Below are 21324 nucleotides of genomic sequence, written 5' to 3' on the forward strand. Positions count from 1 at the left end.
GGTAAATCTCCGGGGACCTCTTTTAAATGCTAGCGGTGGGGAGCAAAGCCTTCCCCCCCCCCCCCGGCCTTCAGAAGAGGTCCAGGAAGGCCGGCGGGGGCCGAAAGGCTTTGCTCCCCACCGCCAGCATTTTAAAAGCAGTCCGGGATAGCAGGGAAGCGCTTCCCGCTATCCCGGGTGGCTTTTGAAGGCAGGCGGGGGGAGCAAAGACTTTTGCCCCCGCCCGCCTTCAGAAGAGGTCCTGGACCTCTTCTGAAGGCTGGCGGGGGGCAAAAGTCTTTGCTCCCCCCCGCCTGCCTTCAAAAGCCGTCCGGAGGCTTTTAAATCGCCCCGGGACAGCCCCGGGGCGATTTAAAAGCCCCCGGGAAGGCAGGAAGGGGGGACAAAGACTTTAGCCCCCCGCCGGCCTTCAGAAGAGGTCGGGGGACAGACTGTCCCCGGACCTGGTCTGAAGGCGGTTTCCATAGGAACGCATTAATTGATTTTTAATGCATTCCTATGGGAAACCGTGCTTCGCAAGACGAAAAACTCGCAAGACGAAAAGACTTGCGGAACGAATTAATTTCATCTTGCGAGGCACCACTGTACAGTGGAACCTCGGGTTGCGAACATGATCTGTGAAGGAGGCACGTTTGTAACCCGCAGCACCACATCTGCGCACGCGCAGGTCGTGATCTGGCACTTCTGCACATACACAAGCACTGAAACCCGGAAGTAACTTGTTCGGGTACTTCCGGGTTCGGCACGGTGCACAACCAGAAATCACGTAGCCTGAAGTGTCTGTAACCCGAGGTACCACTGTGTCTGTGTGTGTATACACAAACACACACACACATATGGGGTGTGGGTGTACACACACAGACACACAGAACAGTATTTTAATCCCACAGCTATATATATATATATATATATATATATATGGGGGGATTAAAATATTTTCTCCAGAAAAAAGCAGTGTATATGTGTATTACATATTATATAATATACATATAATATATGCACATATCAGTCCTCTTTTCTGGGGGGACACAGGGGTACGCATATCGCTAAACATTTTGTGAATCTAAGTTTGGCCTCATTGAGGGGCAGTATTTCAATGAGTAGGAAAATGACAGTACCCCTAAACATTTTAAAAAGAAATAAAGCACTGTATATAATAGAATCTGTAATACACACACGCTGCTATTTTTCTAGAGAAAGAGGTGCTGGAACTCACCATGAATACCTCGTTCTCTTATAATGGCAATGGTGCCCACCTGAAAGGTCCTGGAACTGATTTCTCGCAATATATGTGTGTTGTACCATCTTCCTCAGGAGGTTGTAGACTCTTTCCTTGGAGGTTTTTAAGCAGAGCTTGGATGCCATCTGTCATAGGTGCTTTAGTTGAGATTCTGGCATTGCAGGGGGCGGGACTGGATGACCCTTGAGGTGCCTTCCAACTCTACAATTCTATGATTTTACGTATAAATATGTGGAACATATGCAGCCCGCCCAGTCTTCTCAGAATCAGTTGCCTCTGTGTTGAATAATATTTATTCCCAGCTAATGACACATTAGCTGGGAATAAATAGGGAATAAATAGGGACACAGTAGGGACGCGGGTGGCGCTGTGGGTAAAACCTCAGTGCCTAGGACTTGCTGATCGTATGGTCGGTGGTTTGAATCCCCGTGGCGGGGTGAGCTCCCGTCGTTCGGTCCCAGCTCCTGCCCACCTAGCAGTTTGAAAGCACCCCTAAGTGCAAGTAGATAAATAGGGACCGCTTACTAGCGGGAAGGTAAATGGCGTTTCCGTGTGCTGTGCTGGCTTGCCAGAGCAGCTTCGTCACGCTGGCCACGTGACCCGGAAGTGTCTCCGGACAGCGCTGGCCCCCGGCCTCTTAAGTGAGATGGGCGCACAACCCTAGAGTCAGACACAACTGCCCGTACGGGCAGGGGTACCTTTACCTTAATGACACATTAGGGACGCGGGTGGTGCTGTGGGTTAAACCACAGAGCCTAGGGCTTGCCGATCAGAAGGTTGGCGGTTTGAATCCCCACGACGGGGTGAGCTTCCGTTGCTCGGTCCCAGCTCCTGCCAATCTAGCAGTTCGAAAGCAGGTCAAAGTGTAAGTAGATAAATAGGTACCACTCTGGTGGGAAGGTAAACAGTGTTTCCGTGCACAGCTCTGGTTCTCCAGAAGCGGCTTAGTCATGCTGGCCACATGACCTGTACGCCTGCTCCATCAGCCAATAAAGCGATTTGAGCGCCACAACCTCAGAGTCGGTCATGACTGGACCTAATGGTCAGGGGTCCCTTTACCTTTACTTATCCCTGTAATTCCCAAAGGAAAAGCTTCTGGGTTTGGTTTTTTTTATTTTGAACATCCTTTTCACAACATTCAGATTCTCATGGGCACATCAGAAACAACCTATTGTACCTCTGGGCTAGCAACTTCAAACTATGTATATATGTATGTTTGTACCTGCTATATATATTGGATTTTTCTGTCTGTCTGTCCATCCATTAGTTCTCTACAGATTTGGCTGCCTCTAGAGATATTGCTGCTAACTTGGAATAAGAGTTCCTGAGGTGGGGGCAGCGGTCTTTGCTGGTGCTCAGGCACCCTCCGCCATTTTGAATCAAGATGGCAGACTAAAGCATCACTTTGCCTGGGGCGGGGGGTGGGCATAACTCACTTGGAAGGATATGTAGGCCATTTTGCGAGTTTAAATCCCACAAGATTCTCTCGCCATTTAGTACGTGCATTTGCACATTGCTGGGGATGCCCCATTTGGTGTGGCACATCTACAGTTCCCTTATTCGTTTATGGCAACTGTTGCCATTATCATCACGGGGCAGTGAGCCCAACAGTGCCTTTTGCAAAAAAGGAAGCAGTGGGCCAGACAACTCGATGGGGCATCGTAGGGGACGTTCCCCTGGTGCTATGGATGTCATTTGGGGTGACCCAATCCTTATTTTATGGTGCACAACTCCCTTATTCATAATTACAGACTGAGGTCATTGCACAGTAATGTGCTTTGCGCTAAAACAACACCCAGAGTATGATGGTATCCCATCTCATGCATGTTGTTGTATGAAATAGGGTATTGAGGTGTAGGGTCAAGTAAACTACCGTATTTAGCCTATTCATAGAATCATAGAAAGTTTATAGAGTTGGAAGGGGCTATAAGGGTCATCCAGTCCAACCCGCTGCAAAGCAGGAATCTTCTTGCCCGACGTGGGGCTCAAACCCATGATCTTAAGAGTCTCGTGTCTTTACTGATTGAGCTATCCAGGTGTTCATACAGCTCTTTCTTGAATAAGGAACTGGCACCCAACTTTAGCAGCAAAGAAAACTGAAAAGAATGATAGCTGCAACCTATTTTCCTGGTATAGATATGATACCAGCACTCTTGGTATCAATATACCATTTTTGATGGTGTGTGCCTTTTCCCACACGGGAGCCGCAGAAAGAGTGTAGTTGGTCAAGGGAGCCGTGGACTCAAAAAGGTTGAAAACCTCTTAAGTAAGTGATGTGTGACAGCTCATTAGTCAGTCTTTGAGTCTTGTGAAGTGAGTTGGGAGTTTGTGCTATGTCTTTGAATTGCTGGAGCAACAGAAGAAAATCTACTTGCATATATCTGTATCTGCAAAGACTACAAGCTGTATGTATATAATCAGTGTCCGGAACTGTATTACTGAAGCCTGATGTTCTGCAGCAGTAAACAATTTAGGACCGTAAGCTGCCTCTGTTTAGTGACTGGAACGAGCAGCAACTTCCGCTATGTGGGTATCTCCTCTCAGAGAGAGGGGTAGCTAGATTTCTGGGAGTGATCAGAGTCCTTAAAAACAATGTATCCCAAATATACTGACACCAGTGGCCTTCATTCTATGAAAACCAAATCCAGTTATGTGTTGGCTGGCACCCTTGAGATCCCTTGCCACTTGGGAGTGTGGTGTGCATGCAGCAATACATTAGAAATATTCGAGTTGTTGGTTTGGGATGGACAAGTGGGGAAGCTTCTTGTTACTCAGAAATAAGCACACAACTTCCATGGCTGAAGTTCATTTTTTATTTAAATAACACTTTAAAAAGAAAAAAACCCTACAAAATTTTACAAGGCATATATATATATATATTATTTACATATAAATGTAAACATACTATGTCTAAACTAATGATGCAGATAAATCTGAGGCACAAACTGCATCAAAAATATTAGATCATACATCTGAGTTCAGTCCCGTTCCTATTTTATTCCAGTAACATTTGAAATAGTTCTCAATTCTCTACACAGTCCTGCCTGCTAACTCAGTTGGCCAACACGTGGCTTATGAGAAGCATTAGGAATCTATTCAATACAACAGCCTTTGTGCACAAGGTGTGGACCATAAAATCTCTGGAAGTCCCTCAATCTTTCCAGTTTTGGGAGTAGTCGTTTCAATTCCTTCAGATTACTAGATGCCATTACCAAATCCTACGCCTTGCAGCAGAATCCATATCTAAGCCAACTCGGCCACGAGCCCAGCTAAATTGAATCTTACTTACTTCCATGTGAGTGCACACAGGACTGCAGCCTCAATTTGTTTGCTTTTTATTTTTCTTCTGTTAGTCACAGAGAGGGACAAAAGCTTTGCAAGACACTGAAGTACACCTAAGGTTTCATCTCAAGCAGTGGCTGCATATTTTCAAGTCTATCTTTTTGCAGACCACAAACTAGAAACTAACAAAGCAAGGTTCTGCCACATAGCATCCTCCACTTCCAATACCTAAGTTTCTAATTTCTGCAGAAATTGCGGTACATGCACAGTCCTCATTCCAAAAACATATGAATGCTTTTTTTCTGCCCTCTTTTCTCAAATGCATAAGAAAGCCAAACGTGTGAACAGTGCTCATCTTCCTCCTAGTGGATTTAATTTGTTTTATAGTTGCGTACAGTGGCGTAGCGTGGGGGGTGCAGGGGGGGCCGGCCGCAACATCTGGGGGTTAGGGTTAGGGGGCGCAAATCCACGGGTTAGGGGGCACAAATTACTTGCCTTGCCCCGGGTGCTGACAACCCACGCTACGCCACTGGTTGCGTAACCTTTTAAAGCGATGCATCCATCTTCCTCCAATTCACATCACATTTGAAAGATTACAAGAAAGGCATTCAAAAGAACGACTTGCAACCCAATCCCACCCCTGGTTGTAGCTGCAACAAAGGTTATAGCATCTTTCCACGCGAGGCAAGAAGGACAACCCTAGACAGTTCTGCTCTCCTTGTCTCTCAAAATCTCTCCTACCTATTAGCAATACGATCAGCCTACTGATTCTCACAATAGGGGCTTCCTGCCTTGCTTTGAGAGAATGTTTAGGGACTCGCCTATTCAAAGACGGAGGTGGCTGAATTGGAGATGCAACATTTTTGGAAATTTTGAAGCCCTGGGCAAAAGCAGAAATGGAAGGAATGTGGAATGAAACATACACGATACTTTCCTATCAAACCCAAACTTCCTTTACTGCTTTAACAAGATAAAATGTCTCATTTAGAAGGTAGTTAGCATTTAAAATGGTACTGCTTGACACATTTATTAAATTCGAACAGCAATTCTATGCACGTTAACTCAAAAGGAAGACCCACTCTTTGAGCAGAGCTTACTCCCAGGTACACAGCCTCAAAAGTATAAATAGCTTACAGTGCAATCCTAAATGATATAGTTCTGAGGAGTAAGCCCAAGTGAGTTCAATGAGTTGTAGTATCTATCGCCAAGCTAGAACAAAGGTTGCCAGATATGGCAAGCAGCAATTCACAAGGAACCCAAACCCCAAGTGCTCCTCTCGTGTAGATGGCAACAGCCTCTAGGCACAACTTCAGCACAACAGCACCCTCCCCACCTGTGATTTCTAGCAACAGGGATTCAGAAGTATGCTACCTCCAACAATGAAGACAGCCATTGACTACTGGGCACCTGGCTTCTGATAATGCCAAAACTAAGTCTGGATAAATCTGAAAAGCTTTATACAATTAGTTTTCTGCTTTTCACTGCAACCGTTGTACCATTTGCAAGGCAACTCTTCTGCACAATGCGTGCCACTTATTAGGAACAAATACACAAAGGATTGTGTCCACTGTTCTCTGTTAAACCACACAGACTGGCAGGTGGAACTTTGGAGAGGCTAAATCTGGTATGCTATGGGTAGTTCTTGTTCTGGGGGATTCTATGCTTCTCATTTTGAAAAGTTATGGGTCTCAGCAATCCAGGAATTTCACCAAATGGGGCAAGTTTCCAACACAAGTATCACTTCTATAAGTGGGAATTAAAGTCCCCCACATGTGTACAGATCTGTTTCGCTATACAGTATGTTCACATAACATAAAGCACTGAATAGGAATGGGATTTCCTTAAAATCTCAATATCAAGTTTATGTGCACAGATTTTCCCCCCTTCTAATTTTCATCTTGCTCTTTAATCTTGATGGGGTTAGCTTCCCCCACCCCTGCGCCGGTCCTGCTAAAAATGCCAACAATTCCTGCCCATTATATGCATTATTATATGTATATTCACTCCAGATTTCCTAAGGCAAGCAGCACATAAACAAGTACATACAATGATGCATACAACCATATGAAATACATATGCATTAATTTACTTAGATAATTATGATGAAGTGTACTGAAGCATAGAGATTGATACTTTTATGTACATCATACTTTGATACACCTTTTTTTGGAATATTATTAGTTGGGCTTGGCTTGGGCATAAGTGGGTGCTTAAGGCAAGAGGCAGTCCAAGACGAGCAAAACTGAATGGGGTTGAAACTGCCCAAATCAGTGTATAAAACCATTCAAATACATTCCTCCATTCTTAGTGCTGAGTGGTGTGGGTTTCTACAGTGCATATTGGCCAGCAGACCTATGTGTGATGGGGCACAGGTATGTGGAATTTCTTACATGGAAGTAATAAAAGGCATTGTTAGGTTTCCTATTTGTACAGTCGCAAAAACTTAATCGGCATACGATCTCTCAGCAGTAGTAAGAAAGCCTTACAAGTGAGTCCACAAGCTATTAGCCTATGCATAGTTCTACTAAACTCTCTGCCTACACATACCTCTATCAATCACTTGTGTCATACTGAGAACCTCAAAAGGAAAAACAAACAAAGAAAAAAACATCCCAGTTCTTTAAATTCCCTTGCCTGGGTGAAATTTGTATTCATCACAGGTGACAAGACTACTGACAATTAACGCCTGCCTTAATGCTATTTGACATCTTTGCATACAAATGCTTGAAATTTGTACTCCACTTCCTATTTTGTTTTTAAAATGGTAAACCTGAGTTATCTACCCCAGAGACAGCTTTTGCTTTATCTTATTGGGGTACGCAGCCTTTCCTAACAGCAAGAATCATACTGGAGTACACCAAAATTACAGAGCGTCAGCACGTTAAGAGCACAGGTCACTGAATTAAGACTGGTATATTCACATCCATTAAAAAACTTTCAAAAAGATATACACAACATACACAATTTATACATAAATAAACAGAGTATAAGCCTTGCTTCAGGAATATTTGTTGCCCCCTTCACCTTCAAATGCCACTTACAGCTGTGTCCTGTGAGCCAGCTTCTATACTTGCATCATTCTTACTCCTCAGGAGATTTACATCTTCACGTATTTGCAACAGAAAACCAATGGAGAAACCTCATTCTAATCATCACTGTCACTTCCAGATTCACTCAACTGCAAGTCATTCCCTGTATTTAAAAAGAGGAAGTTAGAATTACTTGTTGGCTGTGATCTACCCTGAAAAATTGCTGTATTTGACCTCAAATACACTGGGGAGAAAAATAGGGCGTTAAGCTGAAACACTAATTCTAGATCATAAATATATTTATTTTAATGAAATTTATGTACAGGACTGCCACTGTCGTTGACCTCTGCTCAGCATTCACTGGCTTAAGATTCACTAGGAGTCTGGAGGTGGCAGTGACTCATCTGCCCTGCAAACTGGTAGCTTTCAATCTACTTGACTATTGGCTTCATGTAGCGTTTAAAATTTAAAAAAGAATAAGCTCATTTGTCTCATCGCAGACTTGGCCCAGCAGATGACAGACTGGAACATCAGCACCCATTTCTGCAGCAACTGCTGGCACCAGTTTCATTCACAGCTGGAAGAATTTAGACGGAGTCTGCTTTGTGTTCATATGAGGCCAAGTTGCGAAATCATATCACTATTTGCAGAGAGGGGCCATGAAATCTATGTTAATTCTTAGTTGTTATTAAGCATTTCCTTATTTATTTTTTTAAAGCAGCACTTGGGCACCATAAAAGAGGCAGGAAGCAGTCTGCTTATTTCTATCCACTCACACCCCTAATATGCAGCTGAGTAAAGTCAATGGGTTGCCAGGGGACTTCGGAAGTAAGCCTCTTTACAACATGAATGAATGAAACAGAAACAAACCTGATTTTGTTAAACCCCAAAGACCTCCATCTGTGTAGATCATGCTTGACCACTTGCTGAATGATCTGCATTCAATTGTGGGCTAAATACACACCCATACATGTAACTGAACCAGACACCATGTTTTATTTAAAAAACAGATATGCTAGCTTCAGGAGAGAGCAATTTAAAAAGAAAGAAGGAAATTATGAGAAAGGAAAGGGCTAAGTACCACATCCCCTTCTCAAAGCCGCTTTTAAAAGCCAGCACTGCGTCTCAGTTACACACCTGTGTGTCTAATGTGTATTTAGACCCATAGAAAGCTCATGTACTGTAATAAATACATGCAGAAGACAAGAAACTTACTGAGCGTGCTCATGAGCTGATTGCTTCCTTGTGGCCAGCTGGTTCCGTTGGCAACAGAGTTCTTGTTGTTACCCGGCTGGGAAGGGGAAGGGTGTGCAGCGTCATTCCCATCGCTGCTCGAGGTTTCATCATCACTCCCAGAAGAGCTCTCTGAATCTGACGAGCTGCTTCCGCTGCTGCTACTCATCTGCTCAATTATTTCAACCTCGGCTCTCAACTCTGGAACAAAGGGACGTTTGAAAGGAGGTCAATAAACGATTCCATGGGCCGTCGACGCAGACAGCCAAACCAAACCATAGCAGAACGTTGAGATCTGTCCCCCAAAATCTAAAAGCATCTTAGATGTTGTGAAGATCTTGGTGCAGAATGTGGCTGCCAGCATTTTGCCATGCACCGAAGGACTTACACATGTCACAACCATTATTTCAGCAGTACGTTTGCTGCCTATTTGCTTCCAGGCCTAATTTTAGATGTTTATCTTACCTTTAAGCCCTTAAGAACCAAATACCTGAGGGAGTGCCTCTTCCCATATCAGGCAGCTCCTGTCTGAAGATTTTCTGCAAAGGCCTTTCTCCAAATACTGACTTTAGCAGAGATATGGTATGAGTTAACAGAGGGCCTTTTCTGTGGTGACTCCCTGACTCTGGAATGCCCTCCCTAAACAGACATTGCATTTTTTTCAGCACAATGCTAGCTGTTTCCTGTTTGCCCATGCACTTTTGATGACATGTATACGCAGAAGTCCAAGTGAACCGCATGAGGCTTACTCTCAGGTAAGAGAGGCTAAGACCATTTGGATCCCTTCCAGTCAGGATTCATGGGACAGAAACTGCCTTGGTCGCACTGGTTGATGATCTCCGGCAGGCTAGGGACAAAGGTGAGAGCTGTTTCCTAGTTCTGCTGGATCTCTCAGCGGATTTTGACACCATTGACCATAACATCCTTCTGGACTGTCTAGAGGGGGTGGGAAATGGGGGCACTGTTATACAGTGGTTCCGCTCCTTCCTCCTGGGCCATGTTCAGAAAGTGGGGGCGGGGGGAAATGAGTGTTCAGACCCCTGGGCTCTCACTTATGGGGTGCCTTAGGGTTCTGTCCTCTCCCCCATGCTTTTCAACATCTACACGCAGCTGCTGGGAGAGATCATCAGGGGGTTTGGGCTGGGTGTTCATCAGTACGCGGATGATACCCAGCTCTACCTCTCTCTCAAATCAGAACCAGTGAAGGCGGTGAAGGTCCTGTGTGTCTGGAGTCCTGTGTGTCTGGAGGCGGTTGGAGGATGGATGGCAGCTAACAGATTGACGTTGAATCCTGACAAGGCAGAAGTACTGTTTTTGAGGGACAGGAGGCGGGCAGGTGTGGAGGACTCCCTGGTCCTGAATGGGGTAACTGTGCCCCTGAAGGACCAGGTGCGCAGCCTGGGAGTCATTTTGGACTCACAGCTGTCCATGGAGGCGCAGGTCAATTCTGTGTCCAGGGCAGCTGTTTACTAGCTCTATCTGGTATGCGGGCTGAGACCCTATCTGCCCGCGGACTGTCTCGCCAGAGTGGTGCATGCTCTAGTTATCTCTCGCTTGGACTACTGCAATGCGCTCTATGTGGGGCTACCTTTGAAGGTGCCCAGGAAACTACAATTAATCCAGAATGCAGCAGCTAGACTGGTGACTGGGAGCGGCCACCAAGACCACGTAACACCGGTCTTGAAAGACCTACATTGGCTCTCAGTACGTTTCCGAGCACAATTCAAAGTGTTGGTGCTGACCTTTAAAGCCCTAAACAGCCTCGGTTCAGTATACCTGAAGGAGCGTCTCCACCTCCATCGTTCTGCCCGAGGGCCTTCTGGCGGTTCTCTCGCTGCGAGAAGCCACGTTACAGGGAACCAGGCAGAGGGCCTTCTCGGTAGTGGCACCCACCCTGTGGAACGCCCTCCCATCAGATGTCAAAGAGAAGAACAACTACAAGACTTTTAGAAGACATCTGAAGGCAGCCCTGTTTAGGGAAGCTTTTAATGTTTAACAGACCACTGTATTTTAATATCTTGTTGGAAGCTGCCCAGAGTGGCTGGGGAAACCCAGCCAGATGGGCGGGGTATAAATAATAAATTATTGTTATTACTATTATTATAAGATTGCTGCCTTTAGGATTACTGCCTTAGTCATAATGTTTAATTAACCTGCTTGTGCTGTAAATTGTTTATACAAATCTTATTTATTAGCTTTATTTTTGTATTTATGTATATATGTAAAGGTTTTATTTACACCTTTGCACACTACCTTGGAATCTTTTTAATGAAGAGCAGTTAACAAAATAATGCAAATTAAAAAAAAAAATGTAGGGATATACCAGAATATGGTAGTCTGCCAACCACTGATTAGAAAAATATATTAGAAAAGAAATGTATTACACATGATAGCTCTTTCCCTTCACTGCAAAAAGATGGACTAGGCAAGTATTTCAAGTCACATTTCTACAGGATTCTAACAGATCTGTCGACTACTTACCTAATTGTTTTACTCTGACAAATACTCGAGTGTATCAGGGAATTTGAATTCTTATGTAATGGGGAGTCTAAAATAGGATTATATACTTTTTCCACTGTCTGCAGTTCAAATAACAGTGAACTGCATTTTATTTTGCTCTGAGCACTTAAACTGGCTTACTAAGAAGGGCTTGTTTTTGGAAATGCCGATTGACTTGAAATACTAATGAGACTTAGATTTTACCATGGCCTGGCCACTAGTTTCACACTGACAATATTTGTTCCTAGATAGGTAAATCAGTAACAGAAGCTTCATTGCGCAGCTAGATATTTTGGGTGAAACCAGTACAATAAATTAGCATATATATTTTTAAACCTCTGAAATATAGGTGATGTATCATGACAACAGCATAAAATTTTATTTGGAAGGGTAATATTTAGGGGCAAACATACAGCGATCGTTTTATTGTCAATATTCTACCAAGCTTTTGAGTTTTGCAAGACTTTTTATACCTTCTTTCAGACACAACTGAAGTTCAGTGCCTTTTCAACTTTTTGCAGAATTAACTTTACACGAAGCGTATTTTAAAAAGCTAGATGATCATTTTTAAACCAGTGCAGAACATGTAACCCAATTATTCTCTCGACAAACAGAAGAGAAATCACTGGACACACCTTCACCTACTTTATGCAAGGACTTCAAAGTTCTGTAGACTAAGAAATGCAACTTTGGCCTCGCCACTTTGAAGCGAGGCCCCCTGCCGCCAATTTTTAGCTAAAAAGAAATTGCTGCGGTAAGGTCTACTGTGGATGCTGCCACATTATTCAGAGTGAGAAACAAATCAATTTCCACAAATCTGTCTGAAATGGGACACAAAGAATAAGGAAAACTGGATTCACAGCAAATCCATTGAGAATTCTCAAGTATTTTTACCGTGAAGTTACAAAACCATACCTCTCTTAATGTCATCCAGCTGAGGCTCCGGGGAAGGATTGTCTTTCAGTGGGGAGGTCTTGGGACCCACTGCTGGTTTTGTAGGAGCTCTGAACTGGGTAGAAGAAGGTTGTGAGGCTCGGGCCGATTGCTGTTCTATCCGCGCCTGAATTTTGCTGCTGCCTTCAGCTCTGAAACAGGATTTTGAGCACACAGATACAATGACACCTCAAACACAACACCTATGCATCTTCTCAACTCCCTCTCTCCCCCTCCCCCTCTTCCATCTTTTCCAAAATGTCTGAAAAACCCCAAATTCTATCAGGATTGTGTAAAATCAGTAACTGTACGATCCAAGCAAATTTAAGACCTGTATATATGTCAGCACTTTCAGGGAGAGAATGAGACCTAAGCACTTGCTCAAATCTACCAAGGAAATAAATGGTCCTTTAAAAAGTGAAGAAACAAAACGAAACACTGTCCGGATGTAACATTTGCATCTACTAATTTCTAAAGGCCCCCCTATCTACAGAATGGACCAAATTCAAATATGTAGCAATAGCAAATGACATGGCTCTTTTTTAGACTGTACCACTTTGAGGATTGTATATATCACAGGTAGGCAACTTGCAGCCCACGCTTCATTTTTAAAAAATTGACTTAAGAAAATCATACAGACAGCAAAACGAAGAAGCCTAAATTAACATTGCCTTCTACCGATAAGAAATAATAATAACTATTACAATAATGAAAATATTAAAAATACATTTACTACCCCTTTTGAACTTCTATTCTGGTTACAATATATTACTACTCTGTAAGAATCTATTATATCCTTTGCTGTCCCATATTTTATTTCCCAAATTCAACCTAACCCTCTCCCCCCCCCACTGCTTCCCTTCACCTGTGTGAGATCTTCCCATCCTAACATTTTTTTCTAGTTGCTTTAATAAAATAGAATAACATGAAAACTGTTAAATTATAATGACTTCTTTTGTCCTTACACGCTTAACAATTGCCTATTAAGAGTGTTCTTTAACACCATATTTCTTCATGTATTCCCCTATGCATTCCCATTCTGTATAGAATTTTTGATTGGAGCAGCCCCTGATTGCTGCAGTCATTTTTGCCATCTCGGCTAACTCACAAATCTTAACTTGCCATTCAGTCATTTGTGGTATTTTTTCTGTTTTCCAAGATTTTGCCATAAGTATTCTTGCGCCTGCGGTTATATACAAAAATATATTCCTTTTGTCCTTGGGTATGTTGTTTGTTAATAAATTCAATAAATATGGCACTGGTTTTTTTAAAAAAATAGAGCTCCAGCCCACACTTCATTTTCTGTAGCCCTCAACACCTGAAGCTGATCAATTCCCGTATCTGATCAGAATTCCTCCCTCCCTGTTCCTTTCTTGGCTTTTGAAGTGTGCTCCCTACCTTCTACAGTATTTCATTTCAGAACAAAGCTGCAGTTTTTTTTAATTGATTAGTAAAAACTGATTTTAAAAAAACCATTTTCCCTGGTTGTATGCCTTGGGGAAAATAGCTTTTCCCACAGCTGTCTATTAATTGGTAGGCTTCTGCCATGTGTGTGTGTCACACTAAAGTAAGAAAGGAATTACTTTCATTTGTTTTCCAGAACAGTACAGTGGTACGTCAGGTTACATACTCTTCAGGTTACATACGCTTCAGGTTATACACTCTGCTAACCCAGAAATAGTGCTTCAGGTTAAGCACTTTGCTTCAGGATGAGAACAGAAATCGTGCTCCGGCGGTTCGGGAGCAGCGGGAGGCCCCATTAGCTAAAGTGGTGCTTCAGGTTAAGAACAGTTTCAGGTTAAGAACGGACCTCTGGAACGAATTAAGTACTTAACCCGAGGTACCACTGTAACTGCATTGGATCTCATATGGACTATACATTTAAAGCAGTATCATACCACTTCAAAGTCAAGGCTTTCCTCAAAGAATCCTAGTTTGTTAAGAGTGCTGACGGATGTTAGACCCCTATTCCCCTCACACAGCTACAGTTCCCAGAGTGGTTTCACAGTCAATCGATCTTCCCAGGAAACCCTTGAGAGCTGTACCTCCGTGAGGAGAATAGGGGTCTCCTAACAACTCGGAGAATTGATGCTTTTGAATTATGGTGCTGGAGTAGACTCTTGAGAGTCCCATGGACTGCAAGAAGATCAAACCTATCCATTCTGAAGGAAATCAGCCCTGAGTGCTCACTGGAAGGACAGATCGTGAAGCTGAGGCTCCAATACTTTGGCCACCTCATGAGAAGAGAAGACTCCCTGGAAAAGACCCTGATGTTGAGAAAGATGGAGGGCACAAGGAGAAGGGGACGCGTCACAGAGGACGAGATGGTTGGATAGTGTTCTCGAAGCTACCAGCATGAGTTTGACCAAACTGCGGGAGGCAGTGGAAGACAGGAGGGCCTAGCGTGCTCTGGTCCATGGGGTCATGAAGAGTCGGACACGACTAAACGACTAAACAACAACAACAACAGGGGGGGCACCCCTAACAAACTGCCTACCTCTAGAGCAGAGGAGTATCTTCCAGGTTTAAAATTTCCTTGTACATGTCAGAAACCAGGGTTCTTGCCTTCTCTCTGAGATGCTGGTGTTCCATTTTATTTATATACCACTAAATAACATGCAAGCACCATATATATACTGTAATATATACTCATCAAAATATTATGTTAAAAAAAGAAAAGAAATCGTAGCCAAGGGTTTGAAATATGCCACCTGCAGTGTGAGATAGGGCTATGCTGTGTGTTGTTTTCTCCAAATTAGAAGCGGCCCTGTGGGTTTGTGCCAACCGTTTTTACCTTGTCTTCTTGACTTGAATGCTGCTGCTTAGCTTTTCAAGCACATATTCCCCAGTATCGTGATTGATAATAAGTACGCAGTCCTTCTGGTATGGTCTTTTATTTCCTTTGAACACCGTCATTGGAGGAGTAGAACCCTGATTGTCAAGAAAAACAGAGATTACCCTGAAGTCCAAACAAGCGCACAAGCTCATGCTAAGAAAAACTGACTCCTTAACGAAAATGCCATATCTAGTCACTCATCTTCAAGGCTGCATTTGGATGCTTTAATAGGCTACCTCTGAATACGTGGTCACTGAACTGCACTCCAACAGTTTGCCTTTACAGTGGTACATCAGGTTAAGTACTTCATTCGTTCCGGAGGTCCGTTCTTAACCTGAAACTGTTCTTAACCTGAAGCACCACTTTAGCTAATGGGGCCTCCTGCTGCCGTCGCGCCGCCAGAGCCCAATTTCTGTTCTTATCCTGAAGCAAAGTTCTTAACCTGAAGCACTATTTCTGGGTTAGCGGAGCCTGTAACCTGAAGCGTATGTAACCTGAAGCATATGTAACCCAAGGTACCACTGTATAGATGTAAGGAAAAACAAATGCCTGCATATTTAACATCTCCCTCTTTATGCTTCTTTGCAAAATGTGCAGTCTTTTTGTTTCAGGCTTCAGGATACTTCTTGGTAGTACAGTAAGGAGTCAAAGAGAAAATAGAGCTCTAGCAATGCCTATAGGTAGAACTATCACCTGAAGCAATTCATATATAATATCAGTATATCCTTTATATCCAGTGGTGATCTGCATTTTTAAAGGCCCCCCAAAAGGTCTGAGGAAGAGTGGACCGGCCTCCTGCTGAAAAAGTTTGCTGACCCCTGCTGTAGAGTAACAGCACTAAAACTCACTGCCCTCTTCCCAGTTTCTGTTCTGTAGGACAAAAAAGTCACAATAGAATTGCAGTGGTACCTCGGGTTACATACGCTTCAGGTTACATACGCTTCAGGTTATAGACTCCGCTAACCCAGATATATTACCTTGGGTTAAGAACTAAGCTTCAGGATGAGAACAGAAATCATGCAGCGGTGGCAGCGGGAGGCCCCATTAGCTAAAGTGGTACCTCAGGTTAAGGACAGTTTCAGGTTAAGAACAGACCTCCAGAACGAATTAAGTTCTTAACCCGAGGTACCACTGTATATGTAAAAGAACATTCTATAAAACTCAGTCAGAAGAGACTTTCAAATGCAGGTTCCAGGCATACGCTGAAGTTTACCTAGAACTAAAATAATAAACATAGGCTATGAAAGAAGGGGTCCACAATTGTAGAACTAAAATCTAAATAGAAAGAGGCTACCTGGGGAGGGGAGGGGAATAGAAACGTGCGCGCGCACACACACACACACACACACACACACACAAAATTTTAGAATAGATATATACTCACATCCCAGACACACTACATTATTGGTGTTAGATAAGGCAACACAGAACAGGTAAAGTTAGTATCTTCTATTAAATCACCACTAGCTGTTACCAGGTTCTTTTGAAAAATGCATAGTCTTCTTCTTGGCCACAAATTCAATAGTTCAGAGCAAAAAAGCATAGCTGGGGGAAGGAGGAGCAAAAATGGGACACACAGTAAACTTACTGGGATGTGTGGTAATGTAATTGTGACTTCGTCTCCTTTGCCAACTTGAAGCTCCCCTTCACAAGATGTATCAATAGATGCTGGTTTGAAGTCATCTAGAGAGAACAATAGTTAGTATTAAATATCTATTGGACTTTAAAGGTTTCCTGCTTAACATCCATCTGGGACAAATTCACTCCCTTTTTGCTATTACTGATGAAATGTATTATTGTGGTGGATATAAAGGGAATAAGGGAACCGTGAAGGTTAGCTTAAAAGCTTTAGAAAACCCCAACAGTTACTGCATCAGAATATTTTATTTTGTTAAAAGCTTCCCCCTCCCCAGTCATTTTGCATAATCTACAAAGCTCCCTTTTGCTGGTGCCCCAAGAAACTTTTAATTCTCCACCCACCCAGCAGCAAATAATCATGCTGTAACACACTTTTAAATAAACCTTCCAAACTTCAAAAGTAGCTTTTCAAGCATCCTGTCTGCTGTTAACGAAATAAAATAGCCCTGGCTGTTTTATAGTCCCTGCCTCTTGTCTCTTTCAACAGTAATGTGATATGCTAGGAAGCTTCAATTACTTAATTTATTCACGTCAAAAAAGTTGCTACTGTAACAGAACCAGTAGCAAAAAGTGGATTAGATAGCACTACCTACTTACTTTGGGCAACCAACAAGTGGTCCAAACCAAGCAGGCAAATTACAACCTGCTGCATGTTTCACGGCTGGAAAAAGATGTATCCATTATCAATCTCTGCATTATTTTGGAAATGCTGTTAAAAACCTGCTAGCAAGATTCCTCTGGCTAAGAAAAATAGTATTTTTTAACTGACAAAGGCTCTGTGCTTTTTAAGATCTGCTTGTAGGGTTCCCAACTTAAATAAAATGCAAAGGCCTGGCCTGTACCTCTAACACAGCTTGATGTGCAGAAATCACCAGCTGAAGCATTTCACGGTATGGAAAAAACGTGATGCCCTGATCTTTGCAACCTACTGCTAACAGCAGAAAGAGTTGGCAACCCCTGGTTGCTCACTGTGTCTCCTATTAAGGACACATACCCTATTGTCTGCAGAAATAGCTGGCACCCCTCCCAAGCATTCATCATGTGGCACAGAGGAGAGTAAATAGGCTTTGACCACAGGCAATTGTCCCAATCCGAATCTGTCCCCGATTGTGCACAGAAAGGGTTGCCAGCTTCTTAACTTGCTCCTGTCTCGGCCCATTTAACAACTGTTTGATTCCATAGCAATTACTCAGGGGTTGTGTTCAGTTCCAGGATATAGGAAGCTTTCCCTCCTGGTGTCTGCATCTCAAACTCTGAAGGAACGGTTACAGATAGGTAGCCGTGTTGGTCTGCCATAGTCAAAACAAAAAAATTCCTTCCAGTAGCACCTTAAAGACGAACTAAGTTAGTTATTGGTATGAGCTTTCGTGTGCATGCACACTTGCACACTTGGTATCTGAAGAAGTGTGCATGCACACGAAAGCTCATACCAAGAACTAACTTAGTTGGTCTTTAAGGTGCTACTGGAAGGAATTTTTTTGTTCTGAAGGAAGGGTTTGTGTTCTAGCCATGCTATGGCCAACAAACAATATGTGTAAAACGAGTAAGAAAGACAGTTAACTCTGCCCCCAGCAAGAAGTTGTGACTATCAGTTTGTTGCCCCTGTGACCATGGGCGTAACCAGGATATATGTTTTTTGGGGGACAGGACACCCACCTGTCATCAACTTCTGTCTAACTCTGTCTAGCAGTGTTTCCCCAATTTGGGTCTTCAGCAGTTTTTAGACTACAACTCCCATCATCCCTAGGTAGCAGAACCAGTGGTCAGGGATGGTGGGAATTGTAGTTCAAAAACAGCAGGAGACCCAAGTTTGGGAAACACTAGTCTAGCAGCTTTGGAACAAAATGTCTCAATAACAGTTGTTGCAAATCACTTTCTTTTGACCCCACGTGCTCTAAGAAAAAGCTGTCAAAATCCTTCTACAATTTCTATTTTTAGTTAAGTATATTTATTTATTTCCTGGATGCCTGTGACCCTAACACACACACATACAGAAATTTAGCAGGCAAGTATTTCTCCTGCCGCTGCATCTCCTTAATACTAAGAATAATTTTATTATTTATACTCTGACCATCTGGCTGGGTTTCCTTAGTCACTCTGGGTGGCTTACAGCATATACAGTAAAACATAGTAAAACATCAAACATTAAAAACTTCCCAATACAGGGCTGCCTTCAGATGTCTTCTAAAAGTTATGTAGTTCTTTATGGAGAAAAACTTCTCTTGATGCTTTTCTGGCTGAGCAGCTGCTCTTAAGGGCACAGAAAGACCCGGACCAGTTAAGAAACAGAACAGAACAGAAATACTGACAACTGAAAACAGGGAGAGGGAGGAGGAGATGCTGCGATTGTTTTTCTGAACTCCCAAAACCACTTTATGGTGCAATCCTGCGCATGCCTAGTACTGAGAAGGTCAACCCCACCAAATTCAGTGGATTATTTATATTGTTGTTGTTGTTACTGTACGACCCCGCCAAATTTAGTGGACTGCTGTTGTTGTTTGACCCCACCAAATTCAGGGTATTATTTATATTGCTGCTATTACTACTACTAATACTACCACCACCACCACCTTGAAACGCCCTCCCTTCTGATGTCAAGGAAACAACTATCTGACTTCTAGAAGGCAACTGAAAGCAACCCTGTTTGGGGACGTTTTCAAGGAAGGAAGTTTCTATTACATTTTTAGATATGTTGCAAGCCGCCCAGAGTGGCTGGGGAAATGCAATATAAATAACAAAATTATTAGTAATTATTATAATAATTATCATCAGTATACCGAGGGCCGGATTTAGGTTTGATGAGGCCCTAAGCTACTGACGGTAATGGGGCCCTTTATATGTCCAGCTGTCCTTTGTCAACAATAAATTGTCGCTGTTTTTTGTGTTGAATATATGTAATGTGGTAATTTATGGACCTAATAGGTATCTTTAAAGCCCTATATGGCCTAGGACCCACATACCTACGGGACGGCTTCTCCTGGTATGCCCCGCGGAGGACCTTAAGGTCCACAAACGACAACATTTTGGAGGTCCCAAGTCGCAAGGTGGTTAGATTGGTCTCAGCTAGGGCCAGGGCCTTTTCAGTACTGGCCCCGATTTGGTGGAACGCTGTCACAAGAGACTAGGGCCCTGCGGGACTTGACATCTTTCCTCAGGGCCTCCAAGACATAAGTCTGACCCTTATGTTTCCCTCCCCTTATGGTTTTGATCTATGGGCTACTATTAAAATGAGGCTGCATTTTAAATTGTATTTTAACCTGTATTTTAAATTGGGTTGTCCCCCGCCCCCCAATTATGTTTTTATTGTGATTTTATTGGTGTTAGCCGCCCTGAGCCGTCTCTGGCCAGGGAGGGCGGGGTATAAATATTATTATTACAGTCATACCTCGGGTTGAATATGCTTCATGTTGAGTGCATTCGAGTTGCGCTCCACGGCAACCCGGAGCGCGTTACTTCCGGGTTTCACTGCTTGCGCATGCGCTCAAAATGACGTCATGCGCATACGCGGAAGCGGCAAAAAGCGGCGCATGCGTGCGCAGATGTGCCATTGCTAGTTACGTTTGCTTCTGGATGCAAACGGGGCTCCAGAACGGATCCCATTCGCATCCCAAGGTACCACTGTATCATCATCATCATCATCATAAAGCCATTTGCCCATGTTGCCATGCAACCAGTCCATGCAGAATGTGGGGACCCTATATATAGAAATGAGCAAACCAGTGATGTTTTAGGGACCAGGCAGGGCTCATTACTGAGTATACCGGCCTATACCCTCGACCCTCAGCCCCCTCCACAATTGGGTTGTTTCCCCCCCCTTAATTAATAGTGTAATATCACTGTACACAAGTTGTAGAAGTGACAATAAAGCATTTCAAATTATGTTTTCATTGTAATTTTATTGGTATTAGCAGCCCTGAGCCCGGCTCTGGCCGGGGAGGGCGGAGTATAAATAAAAAATATTATTATTATTATTATTATTAAGCCATTTGCACATGTTGCCATGCAACCAGCTCATGCAGGATATATAGGGGACCCTATATATATATAGAAATGAGCAAACCAGTGATGTTTTAGGGAGCAGGCGGGGCTCATTACTTACATGATAGGACAATACACAACACAAAACACTGTTGCTGTATGTAGGTTTTATCTTATATTTTGGAAACGTACATCCAGGGTGTTTTTTTCCTTTAATTTTTTGGGGGCGCGCAAGAGAGGGGCCCCCCAAGCTATAGCTTGTTTAGCTTATACGTAAATATGGCACTGAGTATACCGGCCTATACCCTCGACCCTCAGCCTCTTCCACTAGGACTAAGCCCCCCTCGCCCGTCCTGAGGGAAGGAAGGGCTGCCATTCCCTCTCAGGCTCCCGCTCGCTTCGCGGGGCTTGCTCGCGAGTAGGCCTCCTTTCCCCCTCAGGAGCCGCTTCCCTCGGGCCCGGGGGCTTTGGGCGACCCTCCCTCCCCCCGGCGCCCCCTTACTCACAGCGGATGGTGTGGAAGGAGGCCTTGGGGTGCCTCTCGAAGCTCTCGCCCAGCTGCAGCGGGTGCTCGTCCTTGTCCAGCAGCGGGTTCGCCGAGCCGTTCATGGCCGCCGAGCGAAAAAGCAAGCGCGGCGGCTCCTTCGCCGGCAACA

General features: G+C 43.6%; 1 protein-coding gene across 1 annotated transcript; it reads right to left on the reverse strand.

Annotated features, from left to right (window-relative positions):
* Positions 1-5052: 5052 nt before the first annotated feature.
* On the reverse strand, positions 5053-21309 carry EAF1 (ELL associated factor 1). The gene is made up of 6 exons (XM_083706091.1): positions 21175-21309; positions 16641-16735; positions 15011-15147; positions 12199-12368; positions 8767-8985; positions 5053-7714 (listed from the first exon to the last, which is right to left on the reverse strand). The coding sequence occupies exons 1-6, from the start codon at positions 21275-21277 to the stop codon at positions 7668-7670; spliced, it is 771 nt and encodes a 256-aa protein (XP_083562217.1). The 5' UTR covers positions 21278-21309; the 3' UTR covers positions 5053-7667.
* Positions 21310-21324: the final 15 nt, after the last annotated feature.

Source organism: Podarcis gaigeae (assembly GCF_964106915.1).
Source record: "Podarcis gaigeae genome assembly, chromosome: 12".
Lineage (NCBI taxonomy): Eukaryota > Metazoa > Chordata > Lepidosauria > Squamata > Lacertidae > Podarcis > Podarcis gaigeae.

What these genes read in the sequence shown, in the direction of transcription:
- EAF1 (XM_083706091.1), bottom strand. Translation starts at nt 21,277, where the DNA reads ATGAACGGCTCGGCGAACCCGCTGCTGGACAAGGACGAGCACCCGCTG. An exon ending in ATTCAAGTCAAGAAGACAAG is followed by an intron (nt 12,369 to 15,010) that starts GTAAAAACGGTT and finishes ATCCTGTTTCAG; the next exon opens with AGCTGAAGGCAGCAGCAAAA. An exon ending in TCAGCTCATGAGCACGCTCA is followed by an intron (nt 7,715 to 8,766) that starts GTAAGTTTCTTG and finishes TTTTAAATACAG; the next exon opens with GGAATGACTTGCAGTTGAGT.